This window comes from Gymnoscopelus microlampas, assembly GCF_963454915.1.
Source record: "Gymnoscopelus microlampas genome assembly, chromosome: 3".
Classification (NCBI taxonomy): domain Eukaryota; kingdom Metazoa; phylum Chordata; class Actinopteri; order Myctophiformes; family Myctophidae; genus Gymnoscopelus; species Gymnoscopelus microlampas.
In genome coordinates, this window is record NC_139940.1 from 42,873,540 (window position 1) to 42,895,309 (window position 21,770).

General features: G+C 41.7%; 1 protein-coding gene across 1 annotated transcript; it reads left to right on the forward strand.

Annotated features, from left to right (window-relative positions):
- The first annotated feature begins 1,331 nt into the window (after nucleotides 1-1,331).
- Nucleotides 1,332-21,503, forward strand: LOC311041622 (pituitary tumor-transforming gene 1 protein-interacting protein-like). The gene is made up of 6 exons (XM_084052085.1): nucleotides 1,332-1,615; nucleotides 1,862-1,908; nucleotides 2,709-2,817; nucleotides 11,520-11,628; nucleotides 13,683-13,748; nucleotides 21,369-21,503. The coding sequence occupies exons 1-6, from the start codon at nucleotides 1,483-1,485 to the stop codon at nucleotides 21,442-21,444; spliced, it is 540 nt and encodes a 179-aa protein (XP_083908211.1). The 5' UTR covers nucleotides 1,332-1,482; the 3' UTR covers nucleotides 21,445-21,503.
- Nucleotides 21,504-21,770: the final 267 nt, after the last annotated feature.

Here is a 21,770-nt window from a genome sequence, read left to right on the forward strand (position 1 = left end):
TCTATCTATCTATCTGCAGTGTACCTCATTGTTCACTTGGGGGCGACACGGTACATATTATAATATCAGGTTTGCTGAAGGTGTTCAAATCGTGAATCAAATCCCAATGATAATATTCTGATTTCTGAAGAACAAAAAATGCCATATTTTTACAACAATAACTCAGGATTGCACATTACCAAGTTACAAAAGAAAACACAGCAATCATTAAACGTGGCAAATCTGCTAATACACATGTTGGAAGACAAAATGAATCGAATACATGAAATAGTAGGATACATATAATATGACAATTATTTAATTCAATATAAAATATACTACTTTGGAAGAATATGTTAAATAATCGGAAGTAGGCTACTCCAGTAAAGTATAAACTCCTCAAAACTGTACACAGTACTTGAGTTAATGTACTTAGTTACTTTCCACCACTGAATACAACGCACCCCGCCCGCTCGCGCTGTCCTGGCCAATACAAACCAGTGGAAAAGCACAAGATCATCCACCAGTCATCCACCAGGAAGCAAAACAAGCAGCAGCGTTGCCATATCTGCTTATTATAAGCGACTCTGGGCTTGTTTGTCTGTACAGTTGCTCATAACTATTGGTAGTTGCGGGTTGCGGTTTTTGGGGATTTTTTTGTAGTTGCTTATTTAGGCTTGTTTCACAATTTTGTAATTCTTTTTTATACCAGTGGTTCTCAAATATTTTCATGGAACATGTTTTGTGCCACAGCCAGGGAGCAATTTGTGTTGTTAGAATGTTACAAAACATATACCAAATATTCCACATTTTATTGCAAAAGTGTTAGACAATCTACAAGCTCACAACGCGTCAATTTCAAATAGCCGATGCATAGATTTAAAGTGCTCATAATAAATCATAATGGCCTGCGGCCCATAGATATATGCTGCGGCCTGCCGCCTATATAGTTGCTTCTTTTGGGCTTGTTTTCATAGACCCTGGCTGCTTATTTCTCGCACAAAATCTAGCAACGCTGACAGCGACAAGCAGGGTCTGGAAATCACCAGAGAGCCATAAAGAGAGTTCTGACACTAGCGTCGACTCCCATTGTAAGAATGGAATGCGGAAGTGTTCTGTCTATCTCAATGAGATAGTTCCAATGTTTGGAACTATAGCCCATAGGAGCCCGCTTTGCGGCGAGATCGAAGCGTGTCGTTACTCTCTTTTCTACACTCTGGAAATCACCACAACACCCGCGTCACGTGCCGGCGTCTAACGTCGCCGATCTACAAGCCCACAAGGCGTTGCGGACGCTACGCCTTGTGGGCTTGTAGATCGGTGACGTTCGTTGCGCGACACCGTCCTGACGACGAAACACAAACGAATCGACGCTTTTTTACCAAGAAAGGAAAACGGAAGCCAACAGCAACAGACAAGACAGTATAATAATAGTTTGACAGTTCACACGCTTCGCTGTGGTTTTATTATTATTATTATGTATTCTTTTTAATATTAATAATAATGGAGAACATTATGACTGTTGACAGGAGAAGAATGTCGTCGTTTAATTGTTTGCTCGTTCTCGTCGTCGTTGTTTGTAGCTTCATTAGCCGAGTGGAATGTCAAACTACAACTAAACCACCACCTCCACCACGTAAGAATTCATAATAAATTCCTACATATTTATGCATGTATTTTATGCACTAATATCCCACATAAGTCGTTGATTTATGTCTGATATTATTAATAACTTGAACTACTGTACCTGCTGTGTGAACTTTACTGTAAATGCGTCACAGCTCGAGCTGTGATGTCAGGTATAAAACATGATTATTATGCCTGATGATGATTATGATTATATTTATGATTCATTATTAACTGTATTCATGTGTGTTTTCAGCCTGTACTTCCCACACGGCTTGTGACAAATGTGTACAAAGCGCCAAGGTAAGACTGTTTACTTAAACATCTGTCTGAACAAGTTAAAGATTACACTGACAACTTCATTGATTAAACTCAGATCATTTGGTACACCCTCAGCCTTGGATCAAGACTATCATGGATGTATTTGATTGAGTCTGACTTTTACTTTCAGATATGCAAATGCCAAAATGGATAAATAAATACATCTATGATAGTCTCTCTTGATCCATCGCTAGTGCACCCTCAGAATTACAAATGGACAATTTAACACTGAGGATGTTATAGGTGTGTTTGTATGCAGTGCCTACTGAAATGGGTTTTAAAATGTTATATGTTTTACTGTTTACAGTGCCTACTGAAATAGAAGGTTTTGTATGCAGTCATTGCAGTGCCTGCTGCAATAGGTTTTAAAATGTGTTTGAATGCAGTGTAGGGTTGCCAAACATCCCCTGAAATAAGGAATCGTCCCTTATTTGGAAATGGAAACTAAAAGACGTGTTATTGAACTGATAAGGGACACACATTGTTCCTTATTTTGGGGTGTCAGTCACACACGCATCATGTCACAAGTCACACATGACACACATCTTGCGACTTGCGAGTGCAAACAGCTGATATACATACGATTGAATATTGTGTACTGTTAACACGATTATTAACAGTACATTAGTAGTACAGGCAACGGTGGTCAAGTGGTTAATATGATATACACAAATATGTTTCTGGGTGTCCCTTATTTTTCTTAGACATTTTAGGTATTTGGCAGCCCTAATGCAGTGCCTTCTGAAATAGAAGGTTTTAAAATGTTGTTTGTTTGTATGCAGTGCCTGTGGTGTTTTACCAACAACACGTGCACAGACTACCCTGTGAGCTACCTGCTGCCTCCTCCCTCTGTGTGCCAGCTGTCCCAGGCCCGATGGGGGGTGTGTTGGGGTGAGTTTTTAAACATGAAAACAAGTCAAAACTCATGTGTCATTCCTTTGTCCGACACTTGAAACAACGTTGTTTCGTTCCAGTGGTTCTCAAACATTTTCATGAAGGACCCCCAATTGATGTATTTGGCCATGGACCCCCATCTGAAAAGATTTTGTGTCCGGGACCCCGATAAAAGAAGATAAATGTTTTTTTTTTTAAGCTTCAGTTTTTCCCAATTATTTCAAAAATAGCCAATCTGCAATCTCACAACACGTCACATGTGTTGTGATTGGCTATATTTGAACAGCTAAAGTGTAAAATAGGATCATTTTAGATGTTATGTTAACTAATTTGGTTGAGGACCCACTGGAAACCTCCTCACGAACGCCTAGGGTTCCCTGGACCCCACTTTGAGAACCACTGGTTTTGTCAGCCCAATAGTTTGTTAGTCATTGTTGATCAATCACCGTATCCAGTCGTGTAAAGTGCTCGCCTTTAATCGTCAGGTATCGGACACTGTCAACTCGGTGTATGTTTAGCATGGCTTGGGAAAGACGTGTTGTAAGTACTGGGAGCTCAGCTGATAGTAGGTGTTGCGCACTACCTCAGCAATCCATCGTCCTGGTTCAGACACCCTGTTAGCTCCACTGATATACCGACAATAAGCCACTCTGACCTACTTACTTACTTTCTTCACTTAACTTACTTACTTCATGTTCCAAAAAGTGGGTCACTTGTGGTATTTAATGTTTTGAGTTATGACTTACTGGGTTCACCCAAAATTCAGGTCAGGGCTACTCTACTATATTCTTAAGGGGGCTAGGTTTGAAAAATGAAATTTATCAGGGTCCCAGAAATTCTTGCAGTTAAACAGTGATCTGTCAAAATGATTAAGTACAGATCACTTACATTAAATAACATTGCAACAATACTGTTTCAATATAAACAGGAAATGATATAGTACTTGACAATAGTAACTAACTAACAATAGTAACTAACAATGGAAGTAAAAATTCCGTGCATCACCTTTTTGTAAATAACGGAACACATTTGTATGTCTGTAACATTGTTGATCTGCAACATGTTAATACACTTCCACTTTTTACATTGTGAAAGAGAAGAAAAGGGCACTTAGGCAAATTCAGGTTTGACTGTAGCATTAGTTTGTATTGCATTTGTGTGAGAGAATCTGGATTGTCATGTGTATGTTGATCTAAAACATTGTTGGAAAGTATAACACCGAAGCTGACATGTTTTGTAATTGAAATTATTTGACAGTATGCTCAGTCTTAAATGACTTGTTCCTCTCCAAGATAAACTGATGCTTGTCGACCAGTTCTACAGGTGTCAGCATCAATACTAACACCACTTGGGGCAGCGGTGGGTAGGAAAGTGAATGGCAACAACTCGCCCCTCCCCAACACAGCTGAAGTGCCCTTGAGCAAGGCACTGAACCCCGAGCTGCTTAGTGGCAAACAGTATAAGACTGTGGTTGTACTGGTCAGCTTCCAGGTCTAATGTGTGTGTCTGTCTTATGTGCAGGGTCATCACTCAATCACATCAATCCTGTCAGCACATGTTTATCCTCAGTAGAGAAGTGTGTCCATGCATTGGTAGATAACAGGTCCGTAACAAACTGCATCGCCTCTGTGAGAGATTGAAGTCAAATCTCAGACCAAAGTTTGCTTTTGATTTATCTGAAAACCGACGACACAGGAGTGATCTTTGTGGATTATGAGTATAGTCATACCGTTTGTGGAAATAGAGAATTTAGCTTGCACTCAAATCAGAAGTGAAAATAAACAATTTCCTTTTGAGACGGTGCTTATGTCATGCCAATGGCCTTAAAAAATATATAGTTTTATTCTTTTATTTTGAGAAGAAGACAGTGCTTACTGTTTGTGATGCCTTTTAGAACCTTTTGTAGTTTTATAATTTCCTTGTTCCTTGTACCAAGCAGGCAAATCACATTCCCAACCTCGATTTGAACAAACATGTATTTGTCCTTCCACTTGTTTTTAACCAGCGGTTTTCATTTCCTACTTCTCTTCTCTTGTTTTTACATAACAATGCCCTTTGGCCAAATGTTATCCTGTGCTTCTGTAAACACACTGATAAATAGAAATGTGCTAACGTTATTTACTAATCTTGTTAAATAAGCTAGCTAGTGACTGAGGCAGGAGACCTGTTGCGGTGCCAGGTTGCGGCCAGATGTTGGCAGCAAGATTGGCTCAAACTAGAAACGGGTAACGTTATGTGGAGGTATTCAGTGACAACATTTAATAGGCTGGCATTGAGGAAAACAGATTCTCCTATCAAAGAATACTCACTGAACAACAACTCATTTTCATATTAAACACCCGAGTATTTTTTGTAGATTATTTAATTTACTTAAAACTAATCTTCAGAATTGATCAAAGGGCCACTTAAAATTGTTATACAGCCGGATGTGGCTTGCAAGTCGCCCGTTCAATAGTCCTGTCTTTGTACAATACGTTTTCGCCGAATCATAGCATAGTGCTTAACCTATATTATAAAAAGTTGGGAGTGTCATTTGGTTTGTGGATCAAAGATCAACTTTTATTGAATGAACTCTGACTTGTTGCTTGAGGCTTAACTTCCTTGTCGGTGTCCAAAACGTTTTGAGGTCCACAAATAAAATCATACCTCAAATGCAGCCTCAAATGAAGTTTAGTGGCACGCTGCAGGGTAATGCTGTCTCTCTACACACACACACACACACACACACACACACACACACACACACACACACACACACACACACACACACACACACACACACACACACACACACACACACACACACACACACACACACACACACACACACACACACACACACTCCAAACAACACTGAAGGAAGAAGTAAAGTCTGCACACTAGAAATGGCTCCCAGAGCAAATGTATTTATTTCCGCTACATGACGTTTATTAGTAGTGCCTGCAGTTTATCAGACAAAACTTTTAAGGCAAACTGTGTCTACAGTATGTCTCAAAAACTTAAAAAATGCCTGTTTACATTGTAAATATATCTCTCCTACAGCATTTATCCTAGGACCTAGAGCATGTTGCTACAGTAGGTCTTCATGTAGGCCCGGACCAGACAAGCCAACTTGTGTTTTTTCCTTTGTTATCTTTGGTGTTTGAAATGGGGCAAGGATATCTGTGTCAGAAAGGTTTATGGTGTAATAGCTCTTGATCAGTCATAAAGTGCATGAGATATACTTGAAACCTCTGTAAATTAGACTTGAAAGACAAAAAATGCATAGGCTGCTATATCAATTTGGAGTGTCTTATTAAGCATCCACACAAATCTGAGTGAAAATCAACCTTCATAACTATTAGAAAACCTAGATGTTTTGTTTAGACCATTTCTCAAGATGTAGGTGATTCAAGATGTAGGTGACTCAAGATATAGGTGAAACAATCTCAACAGTCACACACAGCAGTGGCTACTCTTTTTTTTCTTTTTCGTTATATGATTTATGATAAAAGAACAAAAAAAACATGAAGAAACAATGGATTCATCTTGCAAAGTTACTGGATGACTGTATGAAAGAGAAACATTATGCCATCAGCTGATGTGATTTAACTGTGCAGCAGTGGTATAAAGTAACTAAGTACATGTACTCAAGTACTGTACTTAAGTTAAAGTTTGAGGTATTTTTTTACTTTACTGGAGTATTTCCAATGTTCAACACTTTTACTTCTACTCCACTACATCTCAGAGGCAAATATTATATTTTTACTCCACTACAATTATTTGAAAACTTTAGTTACTTCGTACTTCGTAACTAAATTAGTAACTAGATTTTGATTATTATTACAAAACCTACATTAACCACTTCAGCCCTATATGCATTTTGGCCATTTGAAAATGGCCGATCTACAAGCTCACAATGCGTTGCATCTGCTATTTACAAAAGTTTTTTTACATTTTATACATTTGAAAACTTCTGAAATTGGACATTCTGCATAATAAGTACTTTCTGCTTTTGGTACTTTAAGTACATAAGTACATTTTGATTCCTGGACTTTTACTTGTAGCAGAGTATTTCTACATTGCGGTATTGATACTTTTACTTAAGTAAAACATTTGAGTACTTTTCCACCACTGCATGATTGTATGAAAGAGGAACATTATGCCATCAGCTGATGTGATTTAACTCTGCAGTAACACTAAGGATTTACTGTGTGTGTATACTGTACGTCTTAGTATGTCATATGCTTTTATCCTTTGGCACTGTTTTTATCCCATGTTTTGAAAAGTGCATTCAGTATTATTACTGTTATAATAAATGGGAGGAGGTCAGTTCAGGAGAGCAGAGACCAGGATGTAGTCAAGGAAGGAGAAAGGGAGAGACGGGAGTCACGCATAATTGATAAGAGGAAAAATTAGGCATGATGACGAGGAGAAGAGGAAGGAAAGGGGAGTACATTTTATTAATTCATTCACTGCCAGAATAAATAAATAAATAAATCACCCACTGCCAGTGATTTTTGCATAAAAAAAAAGAGTAGCCACTGCTGTGTGTGACTGTTGAGATTGTTTGCCATAGGCGGAGTCCGAGAGAAACTATCAAAACGCAATCTGCCACACCTGCCTCTTGAGAAATGGTCTAAACAAAACCTCTTTTATCTAGGTTTTCTAATATTTATGAAGGTTTCTTTTCACTCGGACAGATTTGTGTGGATGCTTAAGATTGCCCCTGCGATAATATTGAGATGTAATTTTGTTGAGATAATGTATATACTGTAAATTTTGGACTATAAGCCGCGACTTTTTTCCCATTTTTCGACCCTGCGGCTTATATAACGGTGCGGCTATCTATGGATTTTTATAGCTAACGGCCACTAGGGGACCTCCTAAATCTAGGGATTTTACACCCGCGGCTTATAGTCCAGTGTGGCTTATATATGTACAAATCATTCAATTTAGCTGCTGCGGCTTATATTCAGGTGCGGCTCATAGTGCGAAAATTACGGTACAGTTAGTTCAGAGAAATGCTAAATGTGTTTAGTCTTTTTATAGTGATTGTTTCAATTTAACGGCTACTAAGGTTTTTGTCGCCGTATTATAACACTGTCACAAGTACAAGTCACAGGCTGAACAAATTGTCATTACAAATCACATTCATTTGTATAGCTCTTAACACATTGAGTGCCAGGGTTTTTTTCAAAACAGGGTACAGTCAGTGCCTGGATTTTTAACCATTTTTGAACCTTTTTCAAGTAGTCACAACATATTTTCAGTGATCACCGTCCTCACGGTGATCCCCTCATTACACACACAGGGGTCTCGTACAATCGGGGGGAAACATTTAAATACATTAGGTAATCCGTTCCATAGTTGCAGCCAGTTGAAAATAGTCGAAAATAGTCAAAAATAATACAAAGTACACTGGAGCCGAGATACAGGCTTTTGAAGTCATAAGTTAACCAGGAAGTGGATTGGAGTCTAAATCTTCGAAAAATGATATCTCATATTTTTGGCCAAAACGGTCATAACCGTGTTTTTGGCACTCCTTGTTTGGATTATGAAAAACGGTCCGGACCGTTTTTGGCACTCAATGTGTTAATCACAGGGCTTTGCAGGACCACATTTAAAATGTCCCCCCTTTTCGGCCAAAATTATTAATTATTTGGGCCTGAAAATGAAAACCCGAAGCTTCCCGAATGAGGAGAAGCCAGTGACTGAAAATAGCCGATCTACAAGCTCACAATGCGTTGCATTCAAAAATAATTTTATACATTTGAAAACTGGGTGATGGGACATTCTGCATAATGAGTGCTTTTACTTTTGGTACTTTACATTTTTATGCCAATACTTTTGTACTTTTACTCAAGTACATTTAGAATTCTGGACTATCACTTGCAACAGAGTATTTCTATATTGCAGTATTGATACTTTTACTTAAGGTAAAAAAAAAAGAGTACTATTTCCACCACTGTTTACAAAATGTGTAGAATGTTTGCAAACTTTGCTTACTGTTATGTACATAAGGTCCTACATGTTAACTAGTGCATGCGTGAAATCAAGGATGCTGAGTAGTGTTTTGGCCCCATGGTGTGATTGTTGTCAGACAGACAGGCCCCCTCCAGTGGCTGATTAAAAATAGACTCCCTACTGGCTGGATCTGCTGTTGGAGCCTGTGATCAGCACTCTGTCTGATCTCACCCTCCAACGCTAAGCCGACAGCGCTTAGACAGTCTAGTCACATAACTCACAACTCAAAACCAATTAATTGCCAAGTAAGTTATTTACTAATTGGGGGCATTGAGATACGATTAACCCAGGACCTCATGCCAGTACAGGACAGACCCGCTAGCTGGGCATGTCACTATAGGCACGAAAATCGCACATCTTATCTACAAGCTCACAACGCATCACAATGAAATGCGACTGTTGAGACTGTAGATCGGATAATTGGTGTAAAAAAGAGAGAAGAGGAAAAAGGAGGGGACCAACTAGTAGGACCCTGTATAGGGTTTAAGTGTTTACTCAGACATGCAAAAGTGTCACTTTTCAGCTACAGTCACCTTTTTGAACCCAAATAGGGCAATTGTGTGACACCTGACCCGAAAAAACAACAACATGTTGTCACCTTTTTCACCTCAGGGTTGTTTGCATGCCTGTTACTAGAATATACACTTAGACCAGGGGTCTTCAACGTTTTCAGCCCAAGGACCCCCTAGCTGAGAGAGAGATGAAACGGGGACCCCCTCTATATTGTATAAAATTGTGTTTCAGATTAAACTTTTGTTTCTCTTCCCTCTACACCTATACCTCTTTGCAAAAAATTAGCTGATCTACAAGCTCACAACGCCTCACGTTGTGTAAAAAAACACACAAAGATTTTGGCTGCTCTGAGGACCCCCTAGGGGTCCCGGACCACCTGTTGAAGACCCCTGACTTAGACCATAGTATAGACATCGGACAAGCAGTGCTACTGTACCACAGTATGCTGCTAAGGAATGGTTTGGGGCATAGATGCAAGGTATCCATACTGTAGGTAGCCTTGCGATGCAGTCCTTGAAATTCAAGACCCAGGATGTATTCAAGACTTGAATACATCCTGGTTTGGGATTTGATTTACCTGGAAGTGGAGTATTGTGTAGTTTCATTACTGTGTAGTAGTAATTGTGTTAAAGTGCCAGCAGGTGGCAGCATTGCCAAACTGTTGTGTAAAATGGTATTCTATGAAAAGGCAAGGGGACCTAGGATTCATCTAGCAGTTTTTGTCTCCACTATCTCCAAATTTGTCCTTTTTCCCTCAAAAGTATTCTAACTGGAAATGTCATCCTGATATCCGTATCTGAAGCAACCAACAAGCAGTGGTGGAACAAGTAGTTAAGGGAAAAAAGGTAGCAATATCGCAATATAAAGACAATATGTTAAAAGTAAAAGTATTGTATTCAAAATTTGACTTGAGCAAAAGTACAAAAGTATTGGCATCAAAATATACTTACTGGACCAAAGATCTTTAAAACATAGCCGCTCTACAAGTTGTAGTAAAAGGTAAAAATCTTGCCTCTCCGATGAGATATTGTGTATAGATATTGTGGAGTATTGTAGAAGTACAGTATAAAGAAATGTAAATACTCAAGTAAAGTCAAAGCACCACAATTGTACTCGAGTACAGTACGAGAGTCAATGTACTTAGTTACTTTACACCACTGCCAGCCAGTGTCGAAATGTTTTTTGTTTTCCCTCAGAGATTAATTCTTGTGGCCAGTGATCACGGCAGATGTTCATCATGTCATGTTCTGTTATTATCTCATTCAATCCGGGAAAGCATCTGTGTCATTTTAGATTTCTTTTGCTATTCAAAAATAGCAGATATAAGCTCATAGCTCGGCACCGAGTGCCACGCTATGAGCTTGTAGATCTGCTATTTCTGAAAATGTATTGTGTATGTAATCGTGAAAATGTGTACATCTTTGAATGCATATATACATTTTTAACCAAAATCTTTGCTTCTCGGGTCCCTGGAACTAAATATCTTTGAGATGGGGGTCCGCGGCCAAATACATATAATTTTGGGTGGTCTTGACATGCAAAATGTTTGCGATCCACTGATTACAATCCACAGAAGCAAAGATTTGAGTTACAAATGTTCGCTTAAAATATATATATATATAAGATTTGCACACATTTTCATGATAAAAAAAAAACAGATCTACAAGTTTGTAGTGCGGCACTCGGTGCCGCACTACGAACTTGTATATAGCCAAAGTATAAGATAATGACAGATGCTTTTCCCTGTCTTAACACATTGACTGCCTGAGATTAAAACATTGATTTTTATCCCCATGGCAGCGTTTATTACCTTAAGTTGACGATCTCTGGAGAGCCGTGGAAGCGACGTTAAAGACACAGAAGTAAACAAAGAGTGTCAGGGGAGGGGGGGGGGACGGTCCTCCTCTGTCAACAGGAGAAAAAGCTATTTTACCGCGATCGGCCATTTTGTTGCTATAGCACGTTGAATAAGTGGACGGAGGTGCGTTTTTTTGGGATGACGTCACATCCGTCCACTCCTTCTCTGGGCGTCAGGGATCATTCCTAAGTTGGTTTAGAGCGCCCTCTTGTGGAATAAAAAAAAAAGACGTATGTCCTGGGCAGGCAAGTGTTCTATTTAAAAGGAGGTATGCTTACGTCCTTGGCAGGCAATGTGTTAATGTATGGTCTGTTGTTTCCAGTGAACTTCGAAGCTCTGCTCATCGCCATGGCAGTGGTGGGCGGGACCATCCTCATCAGCATCATCGTGTGCTGCTGCTGCTGCTGTTGCTGCAAGAGGCGCCAGCCAGGGTATGTACCACACGTCCATATAAGGAAGAAACGGCCTTATATGGCACTGATGCTGCTGCGACACATTGATTGGTCGCTATTACACTATTGATTGGCATTATTCACACGCACACAGAAGGCTACATCCTATCTCAACTGTTGCTCGCTTCCAGTTGAGTAGCCTCTTCTTTTTACCCCAGCCGTTGAGAGCCATATTCCATGGAACAGTGATTGTTTTGTTATGCTGCAGAGAATGAAACATCCTCAAATACGGCCCCATATATCTCAATGTTTTGTTGAAAAATGTCACGTCAGTCAGTCTGCATGCTGCTGGCCTGTCACTGACTGACAGTCCTGTAAAGGTGCATCAGACTCGTACCGATCAATCACCTGTCCTAACTGGACAGGTCTTAAAGGCAGGGTGAGTTAAAGGTTAAAAGCACTATATTGTGATGGTAATCATTGCTATAGAGTGTTTGTTGAGTAACCGGGGTCTCCCCGTCTCTCCATCTCTTTAATAAATAGAAAATACATTTTCAGGTGGGTTGCCAATTTCAGCCAATCAGGAGAGAGTACCCATTATCAGCTTAATTGTTATAGTGTTCTAGTTCCAAATTTGTCTGATAATTTCTTTGTGTCATCACTACCAATTTAACTTGTTTAATCTGTATCCTGTGTGAGTTCTGTCTCCTGACTGGATGAAATTGGTATCCTGTACTGAAATTAATCTTTTGTTTAATGAAGAGCTGGAGAGACATGAAGACTCCTGTTACTGAACTAACACCCTACACGACAGCAATGAGTACTTTCAGAATGTATAGCTATTTAACACTGTACTGTGTACACACACACACACACACACACACACACACACACACACACACACACACACACACACACACACACACACACAGAAAACCGATTTAAAAAGAACAAGTCAGACCCTGACATGTGGTTGTGGTTGTTGTTATTCTCGCAGCCATTGTGAGTTCAAATTCCCAGAAAAGGATTCAAACCTGTTTTGGAACATGGCCTTCTCTCGCCGTGTCTTTTGCAGAATCTCACACTTTACGTTCAAGAGCATCCGTTTACCCACTTTCAGGGTGAAAAGAGAGGGAGAGCACGGAGAAAAAACGTGAAAGAAAGAGGTCAACGACAAATATAAGTTAGATATGTACAAATATGTACCCTTGTACGTGCGCATAAAATAGCAGAACGTATGTACGCTGTGGCGCAGTGGTAAAGTAGCTGCCCACCACTCCCAGTGGGGGCTCCTCACTGCTAGTTAGGTGAGTCAGTAGTATACAACAGCAGTGGAAACACAGAAATGTGTGTGTGGGGGGAGGAATCAATTGGCATAATGACTACATTGGGGAGAAAAAACGGGTAAAAAAAGGTGCAAAAAGTAGCAACATAGGAAGGCAGTCTGCATGAGGTGAAAACTCCACTGGTAAAATCCACATGGTAGATAGGTGCTTTTCAACCTTTTTCATTTCAAGGACCCCTAAATTGATATATATTTGGCCGCGAAGCCCCATCTGAAAATGTTTTGTGTCAGTAACCCCCAGAAGAGAAGATTTATGTTTAAAAAATGCTAAATTCTTCAAACACTTTAAAGACTTTTCGAAAATGTTCAAAAATAGGCGCTGTGAGCTTGTAGATCTGCTATTTTTGAATAGCCAACGTATACAATATGGATAAATGGGTGAAAATGTATTGACACCTTTTGCTGGGGACACCCTAGAACCCCCTCAAAGACCACTGGTGGTCCCCGGACCACTCGTTGAGAACCACTGTGGTAGATCCACAAAGGAAAGTAATCCGCACAGGGGAACAAGGAATATGGGTTGAGGTGGTGGTTGGTAGAATATTGTGTAAACTTGTTCAGTCGTCAACCAATTTTGAAGAGAAAATCCAGGTGAGTCAGGCAAGTTGATGGATCAATATTTTATGTTTTTCTGTCGTGGCTGGAACCATGTTTTCACATGTGTATGGTCTGTTTACATTTTGCTCCTCCTGTGGTTTTCACTGTGTATACTGTCTGTCTGTCTGTCTGTGTCTTTGTGTGTTTCCAGGCCTGACAGGGACGACGAGAGGTTTAGCAGGAGGAGAGAGGAGATCAGACAACGATCCGACGAGCGGTAAGGACCTCTTTACTTTCTGCAGTGTTGTTAGTTTTACTTCGCATAGCTTAACCCTTTCAAACCGGGAACGCATCTTGTGTAACCACTCTATCCATATTTATACATTGGCTATGGGGGTCCTTGACATGAAAAACGTTTTAAGCACCACTGATATATAGCGACATATGTTTTTTCAGAAAACTATTTTTCTTAAACGTATGTTACTATAATATTAGTGGTTCTCAAACATTTTCATGTCAAGGACCCCAAAAATGATGCGTCCCCGGACTGAATGGGTTAAACGTCGTTATCAGTACGCAACAATAGCAGCCAAGATGCTGTTGCGATCAACAGTAAAGATAAGATTAAGAATAAGTAAATGAATGAAGGGACCACCGTCAGTAAAAGGAGGGGGGGGGGGTTCTATTCTACAAGGAAACAGTTGGTAATAATGTTACACAAAAGGAGCCTTTGTTGTGTGTTGGGGAATGGGGGGACTCATGCAGTTGGCTGCGATGTGCTGCAATGCCTGCAGCGCTGCAGAGCCTGAACAGTTTGTTTCCCAAAGGAGGAACTTCACTGGTCCTTCCCTCAACTCGTACACACACACACACACACACACACACACACACACACACACACACACACACTGTATAGCCAAGGCTGAGCAGCTGCACGCTGGTAATGAGCTCATAAATAGACAGGCCCACATCCTGTGCAAGTACCAAGTCACTGTCCAAGAAAGTCCTTCTTCCGCAGGCCAGAGTTCCACAGCGCTCTGACTGTGAATCATACAGTGTGTGTGTGTGTGTGTATGACAGTGGTGGAAAGTAACTAAGTACATTTACTCTAAGCACAAGTACAATTTTGAGGTGCTTTTACTGTACTTGAGTGTATTTCCATCTTTTGGTACTTGATGCTCCACTACAGCAAATTATTATGCTTTTTACGCCACCGCAATTATTTGAAAACTTTAGTTTACTTTGAAGATTTTGATTATTATGTTATATATAACATACAGTAACCTCTTAAGCCCGATTTTATACTTGGCTTTTCTAAAACAGCCGATCTACAAGCTCACAATGCATTCTGAGCTTGAAGATCAGCTATTTTTGAAAGAAGAAAAAACGTGAGCACCTTTTTAACTTGGTACTGCATGTAAGTGTATTTTAACCACTTAAACCCCTGTAGTCTAAGGGCATCTACAAGCTCACATTGTAGTCTTAGGGGATCTACAAGCTCACAATGGTGAGCTTGTAGATCTGCTATTTTTGGCTAATGTTCCCCCAGTATATAGACGCTAGGGTTTAAGTGGTTAAGTAAAAGAATCTGAGTATTTCTTCCATCACTGGGCTTCCCTAGTCGAGGGTCCCTGTGCTCTGTGAATCCTACAGTGTGTGTGTATTGGAGCTCCACTGCAGGGGGGGGGGCATGCAACATAAATAACATAAATGTTTTCAACCTCGTCTTTGTGTACTCAGTGCCCTGCACTCTCCCAGGCCTCCCTCCATCCTCCAAGGACAGACCCCTAGTAAATGTGTTGTTAAACGTGGGCACTCATGCAGGAAGATAGTCAGTAACTGTGTCTTATCACTGCTGGCGGTGCCGAGTGCATTGGAGCTCTGGCTTCCACGGGGGTGTGTGTGTGTGTGTGTGTGTGTATGCGTGAGAGAGAGTGCAGAAGAGGAGAAGTGCTGAATCGTAGTCTTCCCTTCATGCAGTGGTGGAAAAAGTACTCAAATTTTTTACTTAAGTAAAAGTATCAATACTGCAATGTATAAGTACTCTGTTACAAGTTAAAGTCCCGAATTAAAAATGTACTTGAGTAAAAGTACCAAAATATTGGTATCAAAATGTACTTAAAGTACCAAAAGTAGAAAGTACTCATTATGCAGACTGTCCCATTTCACAAGTTTTCGAATGTATAAATGGCTTTTGAAAATAGCAGATCTACAAGCTCACAATGCGTGGCAATGTGACGCATAGTGAGCTTGTAGATCTGCTATTTTCAAATGGCCGAAATGTATATAGGGCTGAAGTGGGTAATGTATGTTTTCTAATAATCTAAATCTACAAAGTAACTAAAGTTTTCAAATAATTGTAGTGGAGTAAAAGTATAATATTTGCCTCTGAGATGTAGTGAATGTACTGAAAATTGGAAATACTCCAGTAAAGTCAAAATACCTCAAAATGGTACTTAAGTACAGTACTTGAGTACATGTACTTAGTTACTTTACACCACTGCCTTCATGTACCAGGGTAGCGTAGGCCCCAGACCCGCACATGGATCTAACTTCAACTTTAGTCCTCGATTAGCGTTAGCGGTGCATTGACCTACATTAGACGCGGTTCGCCTTTCCAAACGGGACGTCCAGAGCACTGCAGGATCCAGGGTCCCATAATGGGGGGGGGGGATACAGGCTCTCTAGAGTCCAGCGCCTAGCCCTCTCCAGAGAGTATAGACCCAGTGCAGTAGAGCTCTAAATGCTGCGTCCACACTGAAAGCTACAGGCTTTTTGATTTACGAATGGAAGCCGGCAACATGAAGATTACAAAGAGACGCCTGGTCTACAAAGCTACAATCCAAGTTGAGCCGGCTTCAACTGCAGCTGCAAAGCTACACAACCACCCAAGTGTTGTTTAGCCGTTTCCACTCACCTCTCCACACAATTCCTGATTGTAATGGGAGGGAAAACTAATTCTTTATGTAGGCCAGTTCCCTGTTCTTTTTAACCTCTGGCTTTATATATTCTTCTCGCTCGTCGGACGCATACTTGACATCAGCGAGTGTGTAGCTCAACACTTCAACAGTGACTGGGTGACAGACACTCTGCCTCGCTTTGTCTCTTTGTAGCTGCCAGTGTTTTTTTTTTGTGTGTTTTTTTATTTGTTTTTTCGGCTTTTATGCCATTATTTATAGGACAAGTAGACTGACAGGAAATGGGGAGAGAGATGGGGAGTGACACGCAGCAAAGGCCTCGAACCCGCGACACGCTGTCAGGCGTGTCATTGCAGCCTAGGGTGCCTGGACCGCTACGCCGCGGCCCTGGTCGTAGCTGTCAGTGTTAATGCTGCGTTCACACTGGCAGATACAAAGCTACACGGCATATTTGTAGCTTTGTAGCCGAAGTTAAAGCCAGCTCGACTTTTTTGTATATTTTGTAGCAGCTACAAACGTCGGACGTATCTTTGTATCTTCATGTCGCTGGCTTCCATTGTAAAAAATAACGGTAGCCTGTATCTTTTGAGGCTGCCAGCGTGAACGCCGCATAAGCCCTCCCGTCGTCATCTGAGCCCCAGCTGGAGCAGTCTGGAGGAAACATCAGCAGCTCCCCACACCAACCACTCCTCCACTGCCGCAGACCAGTCCCAGCCCTCTCTCTCTCTCTCTCCCTCTCTCCCTCTCTCCCTCTCTCTCTCTCTCTCTCTCTCTCTCTCTCTCTCTCTGCTCTGCTTCATAGCCAGTTTGCTGGCTGGCTCTCCTCACAAAGCGGTGTCCTAGTAGAAATGGCCCCAGAGCGCTGATGGGCTCATTCTCTGCTTGAAGAGAAAACGGAGTGCTCTGCTGTCTCTGTGTTTGGGGAAGTTTGGACTCTAATGACTTCCTTCCTTGAAGTCTTCACTTTTACTGTGATCCCTCCCGGCCCTGTCTGGCTCTTCCTGTAGCTACAGTATAGTCTAGCTACTGAACCATCTGTCTCTGTCTCTCTATCTCACCCAGTGGTGGAAGAAGTACACAGATTGTTTTTTTTTACTTGGAACATATTACCAATAACACAATATAGTTCAATATTTGCCGCTCAATATGTGTTCAATATTTTCCTCTCAGATGTAGTGGGGTAGTTTTTAAAGTATCAATAACAATAAATGACTCAAGTAAAGTAAAAGTGCCTCAACATTGTACTTACAGTAAGTACGTTACTTGAGTAAATGTACTTGGTTACTTCCCAGCACTGGTCTCATCTCTTTCATGTTAGCCTGGTTCCCAGACGAATCTGCCATTGGAAAATATCTCGGCAGATATTAGGTCTGGCCCCTCTCAGTTGAGATTAGATTTCTCTCCCTCCGAAGTTGTGAGGGACCAATCAGGGCCCGGTATGCAATTATGGGTCGGGTTTATCACCTGAGGCATCTTTATTTAATCCGCCCCTTGGAAATGCACGTTCCATACAGAGATTCCAGACTAATATCTACTCAGTGATATTAGTCTGGCCATGCCAGGCTACTTTCATGTACCCCACTTGTTGCCGGCATCCCTCCCTGGCCGTGCACCAGGGGTGGTGGTGACTGGCGTCATTCAGCTGGGTGGAGGTGGAGGAGGCGGTAAGGGGCGGTGCACACCAGTGGTGGGAAAAGTACTTCAATGTTTTACTTAAGTAAAAGTATCAATACTGCAATGTATGAGTACTCTGTTACAAGTAAAAGTCCGGAATTCATAATTGAAAAAAGTAAAAGTAAAAAAGTATTGGCTATTTTCATATAGCCTAGGTATAAAATAGGGCTTAAGTGGTTAATGTATGTTTTATTATTTAATCATTTATATCTACAAAGTAACCAGTAACTGAAGTTTTCAAATAATTGTAGTGGAGTAAAAGTATAACATTTGCCTCTGAGATGTAGTGGAGTAGAAGTAAAAGTACTGAACATTGGAAACACTCCAGTAAAAGTACCTAAAAAATGTACTTAAGTACAGTACTTGAGTAAATGTACTTAGTTACACTCCAGTAAAAGTACCTAAAAAATGTACTTAAGTACAGTACTTGAGTAAATGTACTTAGTTACTTACACCACTGGTGCACACACAGCGCGCACACACGTCACGCGCGCACACACACAGCACACACACAGCACACACAGCGCGCACACAGTGCACAGGGGAGGACAGATGGCAGGCAGAGCAGCCTCCCTCCCGCTTCCTTCCACCATGTCCTCAGCTACCCTGATTGCTCACAGATCACACTACCTGGTAATAAAAACACCACAGTGATTTACACAGCCCCCTCTTTTTGTGCTGAGAGACTTAAGTAAATTTACGTCCCCGGGAGAAGAGGAGGCGACGACGGTGCCTTTGTGCTCGGTAGAAAAGACGGCACGACGGCCTGACGGCAGGACGGCGGGGCCACTCATATTTCACTGCTGGCCTCAAAACATTGCCGCTGCCGCAGACAGATGCTCGCTGCCGTTGTTGTTGTTTATGGGTTTCTGTCTATCAGGGCTGGCTGTGTGTGTCGGCCCGGGGGGGCGGTAAACGATCTGAATCCCCTACCTTAAATAACATCACACGCTTTAACTAGGATTGATGGAGCATGTTGAAAACTCTTTGACATGGCAAAGTTACCTTTGTCAGGCTCCAGCCCGGAGATAGATGTGTGTGTGTGTGTGTGTGTGTGTGTGTGTGTGTGTGTGTGTGTGTGTGTGTGTGTGTGTGTGTGTGTGTGTGTGTGTGTGTGTGTGTGTGTGTGTGTGTGTGTGTGTGTGTGTGTGTGTGTGTGTGTGTGTGTGTGTGTGTGTGTGTATGTATGTATGTATGTATGTATATATATATATATATATATATATGTATATATATATATATATATATATATATATATATATATATATATATATATATATATATATATATATATATATATATATATATATATATATATATATATTAGGCGCCGCTACTCCCTTAACTCTTTGACTGCCAATGATGAGATTTCTCGTCGTATTTTGCTACGGTGCCACCGGCTTCGAATGCTATCAATGCATTGAATGGGAGATTATCACGTTTTATCAGACCATTGAATGGGCGAAGTAGGCGAGCTACCGTCTACCCCGCGATTTGTCAGACCATTCATTGGGCGTAATCAGGAGCTACTGACCTACCGACGGAGGCGGAGCAGTCCCCACAACAATATTTACGATTCTGTCCATATCGGTACATAACTCGAACGGCGCTGAGTAGGCACAGGCGAGGGTCGCACCGCTCCGGACGGCAACTCAGTCGCCTTAGCTCCTTCGGTGGCCCGTCGCGGGGCTCCACCTCGCCTGAGACTGCGCGCCTCCGTCATGGTCCGAAACCGAAACAACCAAAACCAAAACCGAAACTAAAGTATTTAAGTCATCTCCGTCGGTAGGTCAGTAGCTCCTGATTACGCCCACTGAATGGTCTGATAAATCGCGGGGTAGACGGTAGGTCGCCTACTTCGCCCATTCAATGGTCTGATAGAACGTGATAATCTCCCATTCTATGCATTGATAGCATCCGAATCAGGTGACGGTGCAGCCTCCCAATGACGAGATTTCGTCTTTTCAGTCATTTTCCAGTAGATGGCACTGTTCTAAGAGTCATCATTTTACTCCCAGAGAAGCAAAACAGCACCAAATCACGTGATCGCCAAAAAAAACAGCCACTTCCTTGTTATTAGATTTGGAAAAATTGCCTTTTCTCTGTTTCTGTTGCTTTTTGGCAAAAACAACCTACATTTAACTCCCAATAACTATGGAACAGTTGATCGCGGCGGTACCCTTTCCCTAACCTGACTCTACCAGGCTACCCTTTCCCCCCCGATTCTATGAAACTCGGATACATATTTTAAAGCGATCAGGGGATCGATCATACAGGAGATATAATATTCTATGATTTTTCAAAGGTGAGTGAAAACACTCATAAATCGCCGGCAGTGGCTTGGCAAATTATTTTATTTCTGGCAGTCAAAGAGTTAAGTCCACCTTTTTGAGGCGCTCTGGGATGGAATGGCCGGGGGCTGAACCCCTTCCTCAAGGCTAAAGCACAGCCATTTAGTAGTAGGAAGGGTAGTGGCTCAGTCCGGGGAAGAGGAAATGTCACCGGTGGTGGTGGTGGTGATGAGAGGGAGAGGCGAGGTGCAAAAAGGCCGGGGCTCGCTGCGAAACCCATTCAGCTTCGTTTAAAGCACTTCCACCCAGACAGGTAGCTCAGCATTACACTTTAATTCTTCCACTGACATTTATAATCATGTTCCCACTGAATTGCTTTTTTTTTTGTGGGTCAGCCTCACTCCCTTCAGTATTTTATTTTATGTTTTTATCGACATAGACTGCAGGATAGCAGTGGGGTAGGATGGAGGCACAGGATAGAAGGCTCTGGTTTGGAGGGGGTTCATTCTCGAGCCAGCAGGGACACTTGTGGTTCCTGAGAGGCCTCTTAACCAGGGTTGCCAGATCTGCTCATTATAATTTCCCCGCAAGATTTTATTTGAAAATAGCCGATCTACAAGCTCACAACGCGTCGCATCGCGACACGTTGTGAGCTTGTAGATCTGCTATTTTCAAATAGCTGATGTATATGTTAAAGTGCTCATGTGGCCCATAGTCGTTTCTTTTGGGCTGGTTTTCCTAGACCTGGTTGCTTGTTTCTCTCACAGAATCTGGCAACGCTGCCCTTAACCACTATACCAGTGGTTCTGAAAATGGGGTCCGGGGACCCCTCTACTCGGGGTTCCTTGGAGGGGGGTTCCAAATGAAACCCTTACAGGTCTGTAACTCTGGAGAGTTGACGGGGGTCCTTTTGAAATGTAAAAGTTTGAGAACAGTATTCTGTGTCTAGGGATGTATTAGGACGTTTTAGATGTTAAAGAGTTGATACATTCTGTGCTTTTCTCTCGTTCACAGGAAGGAGGAGAGGAAGACCAGGCACGACGAAATCCGCAAGAAGTATGGTACGTCTCTGAACTTGACCCTACCTTGATATTATCATGTGGACTCCATTCAACCTCATTAATCATGGACCATCAAGCTCAACTTCGCCTGATATACAAAAATCATTAATACGCCAGTGGACATACCCCCCCCCCCCCCGTTGCGTTGACCCTTGTGTAGACCCAACAGTAAGTCTTAACGAGATGCATGTTTTCTCCATCCGTGTCAGGAAGGAGCACCATCTCACTTTCCAGGGCGATTCTTATTGAATATAATTTCCTTGCCTTGTTCGTTCCCACAGTGAATGCATTATTCAGCAGTTCCAATCCTCCCATGCTGTAGCCGGGGCGACTCGGCTCGGGCCCACGTATGGGT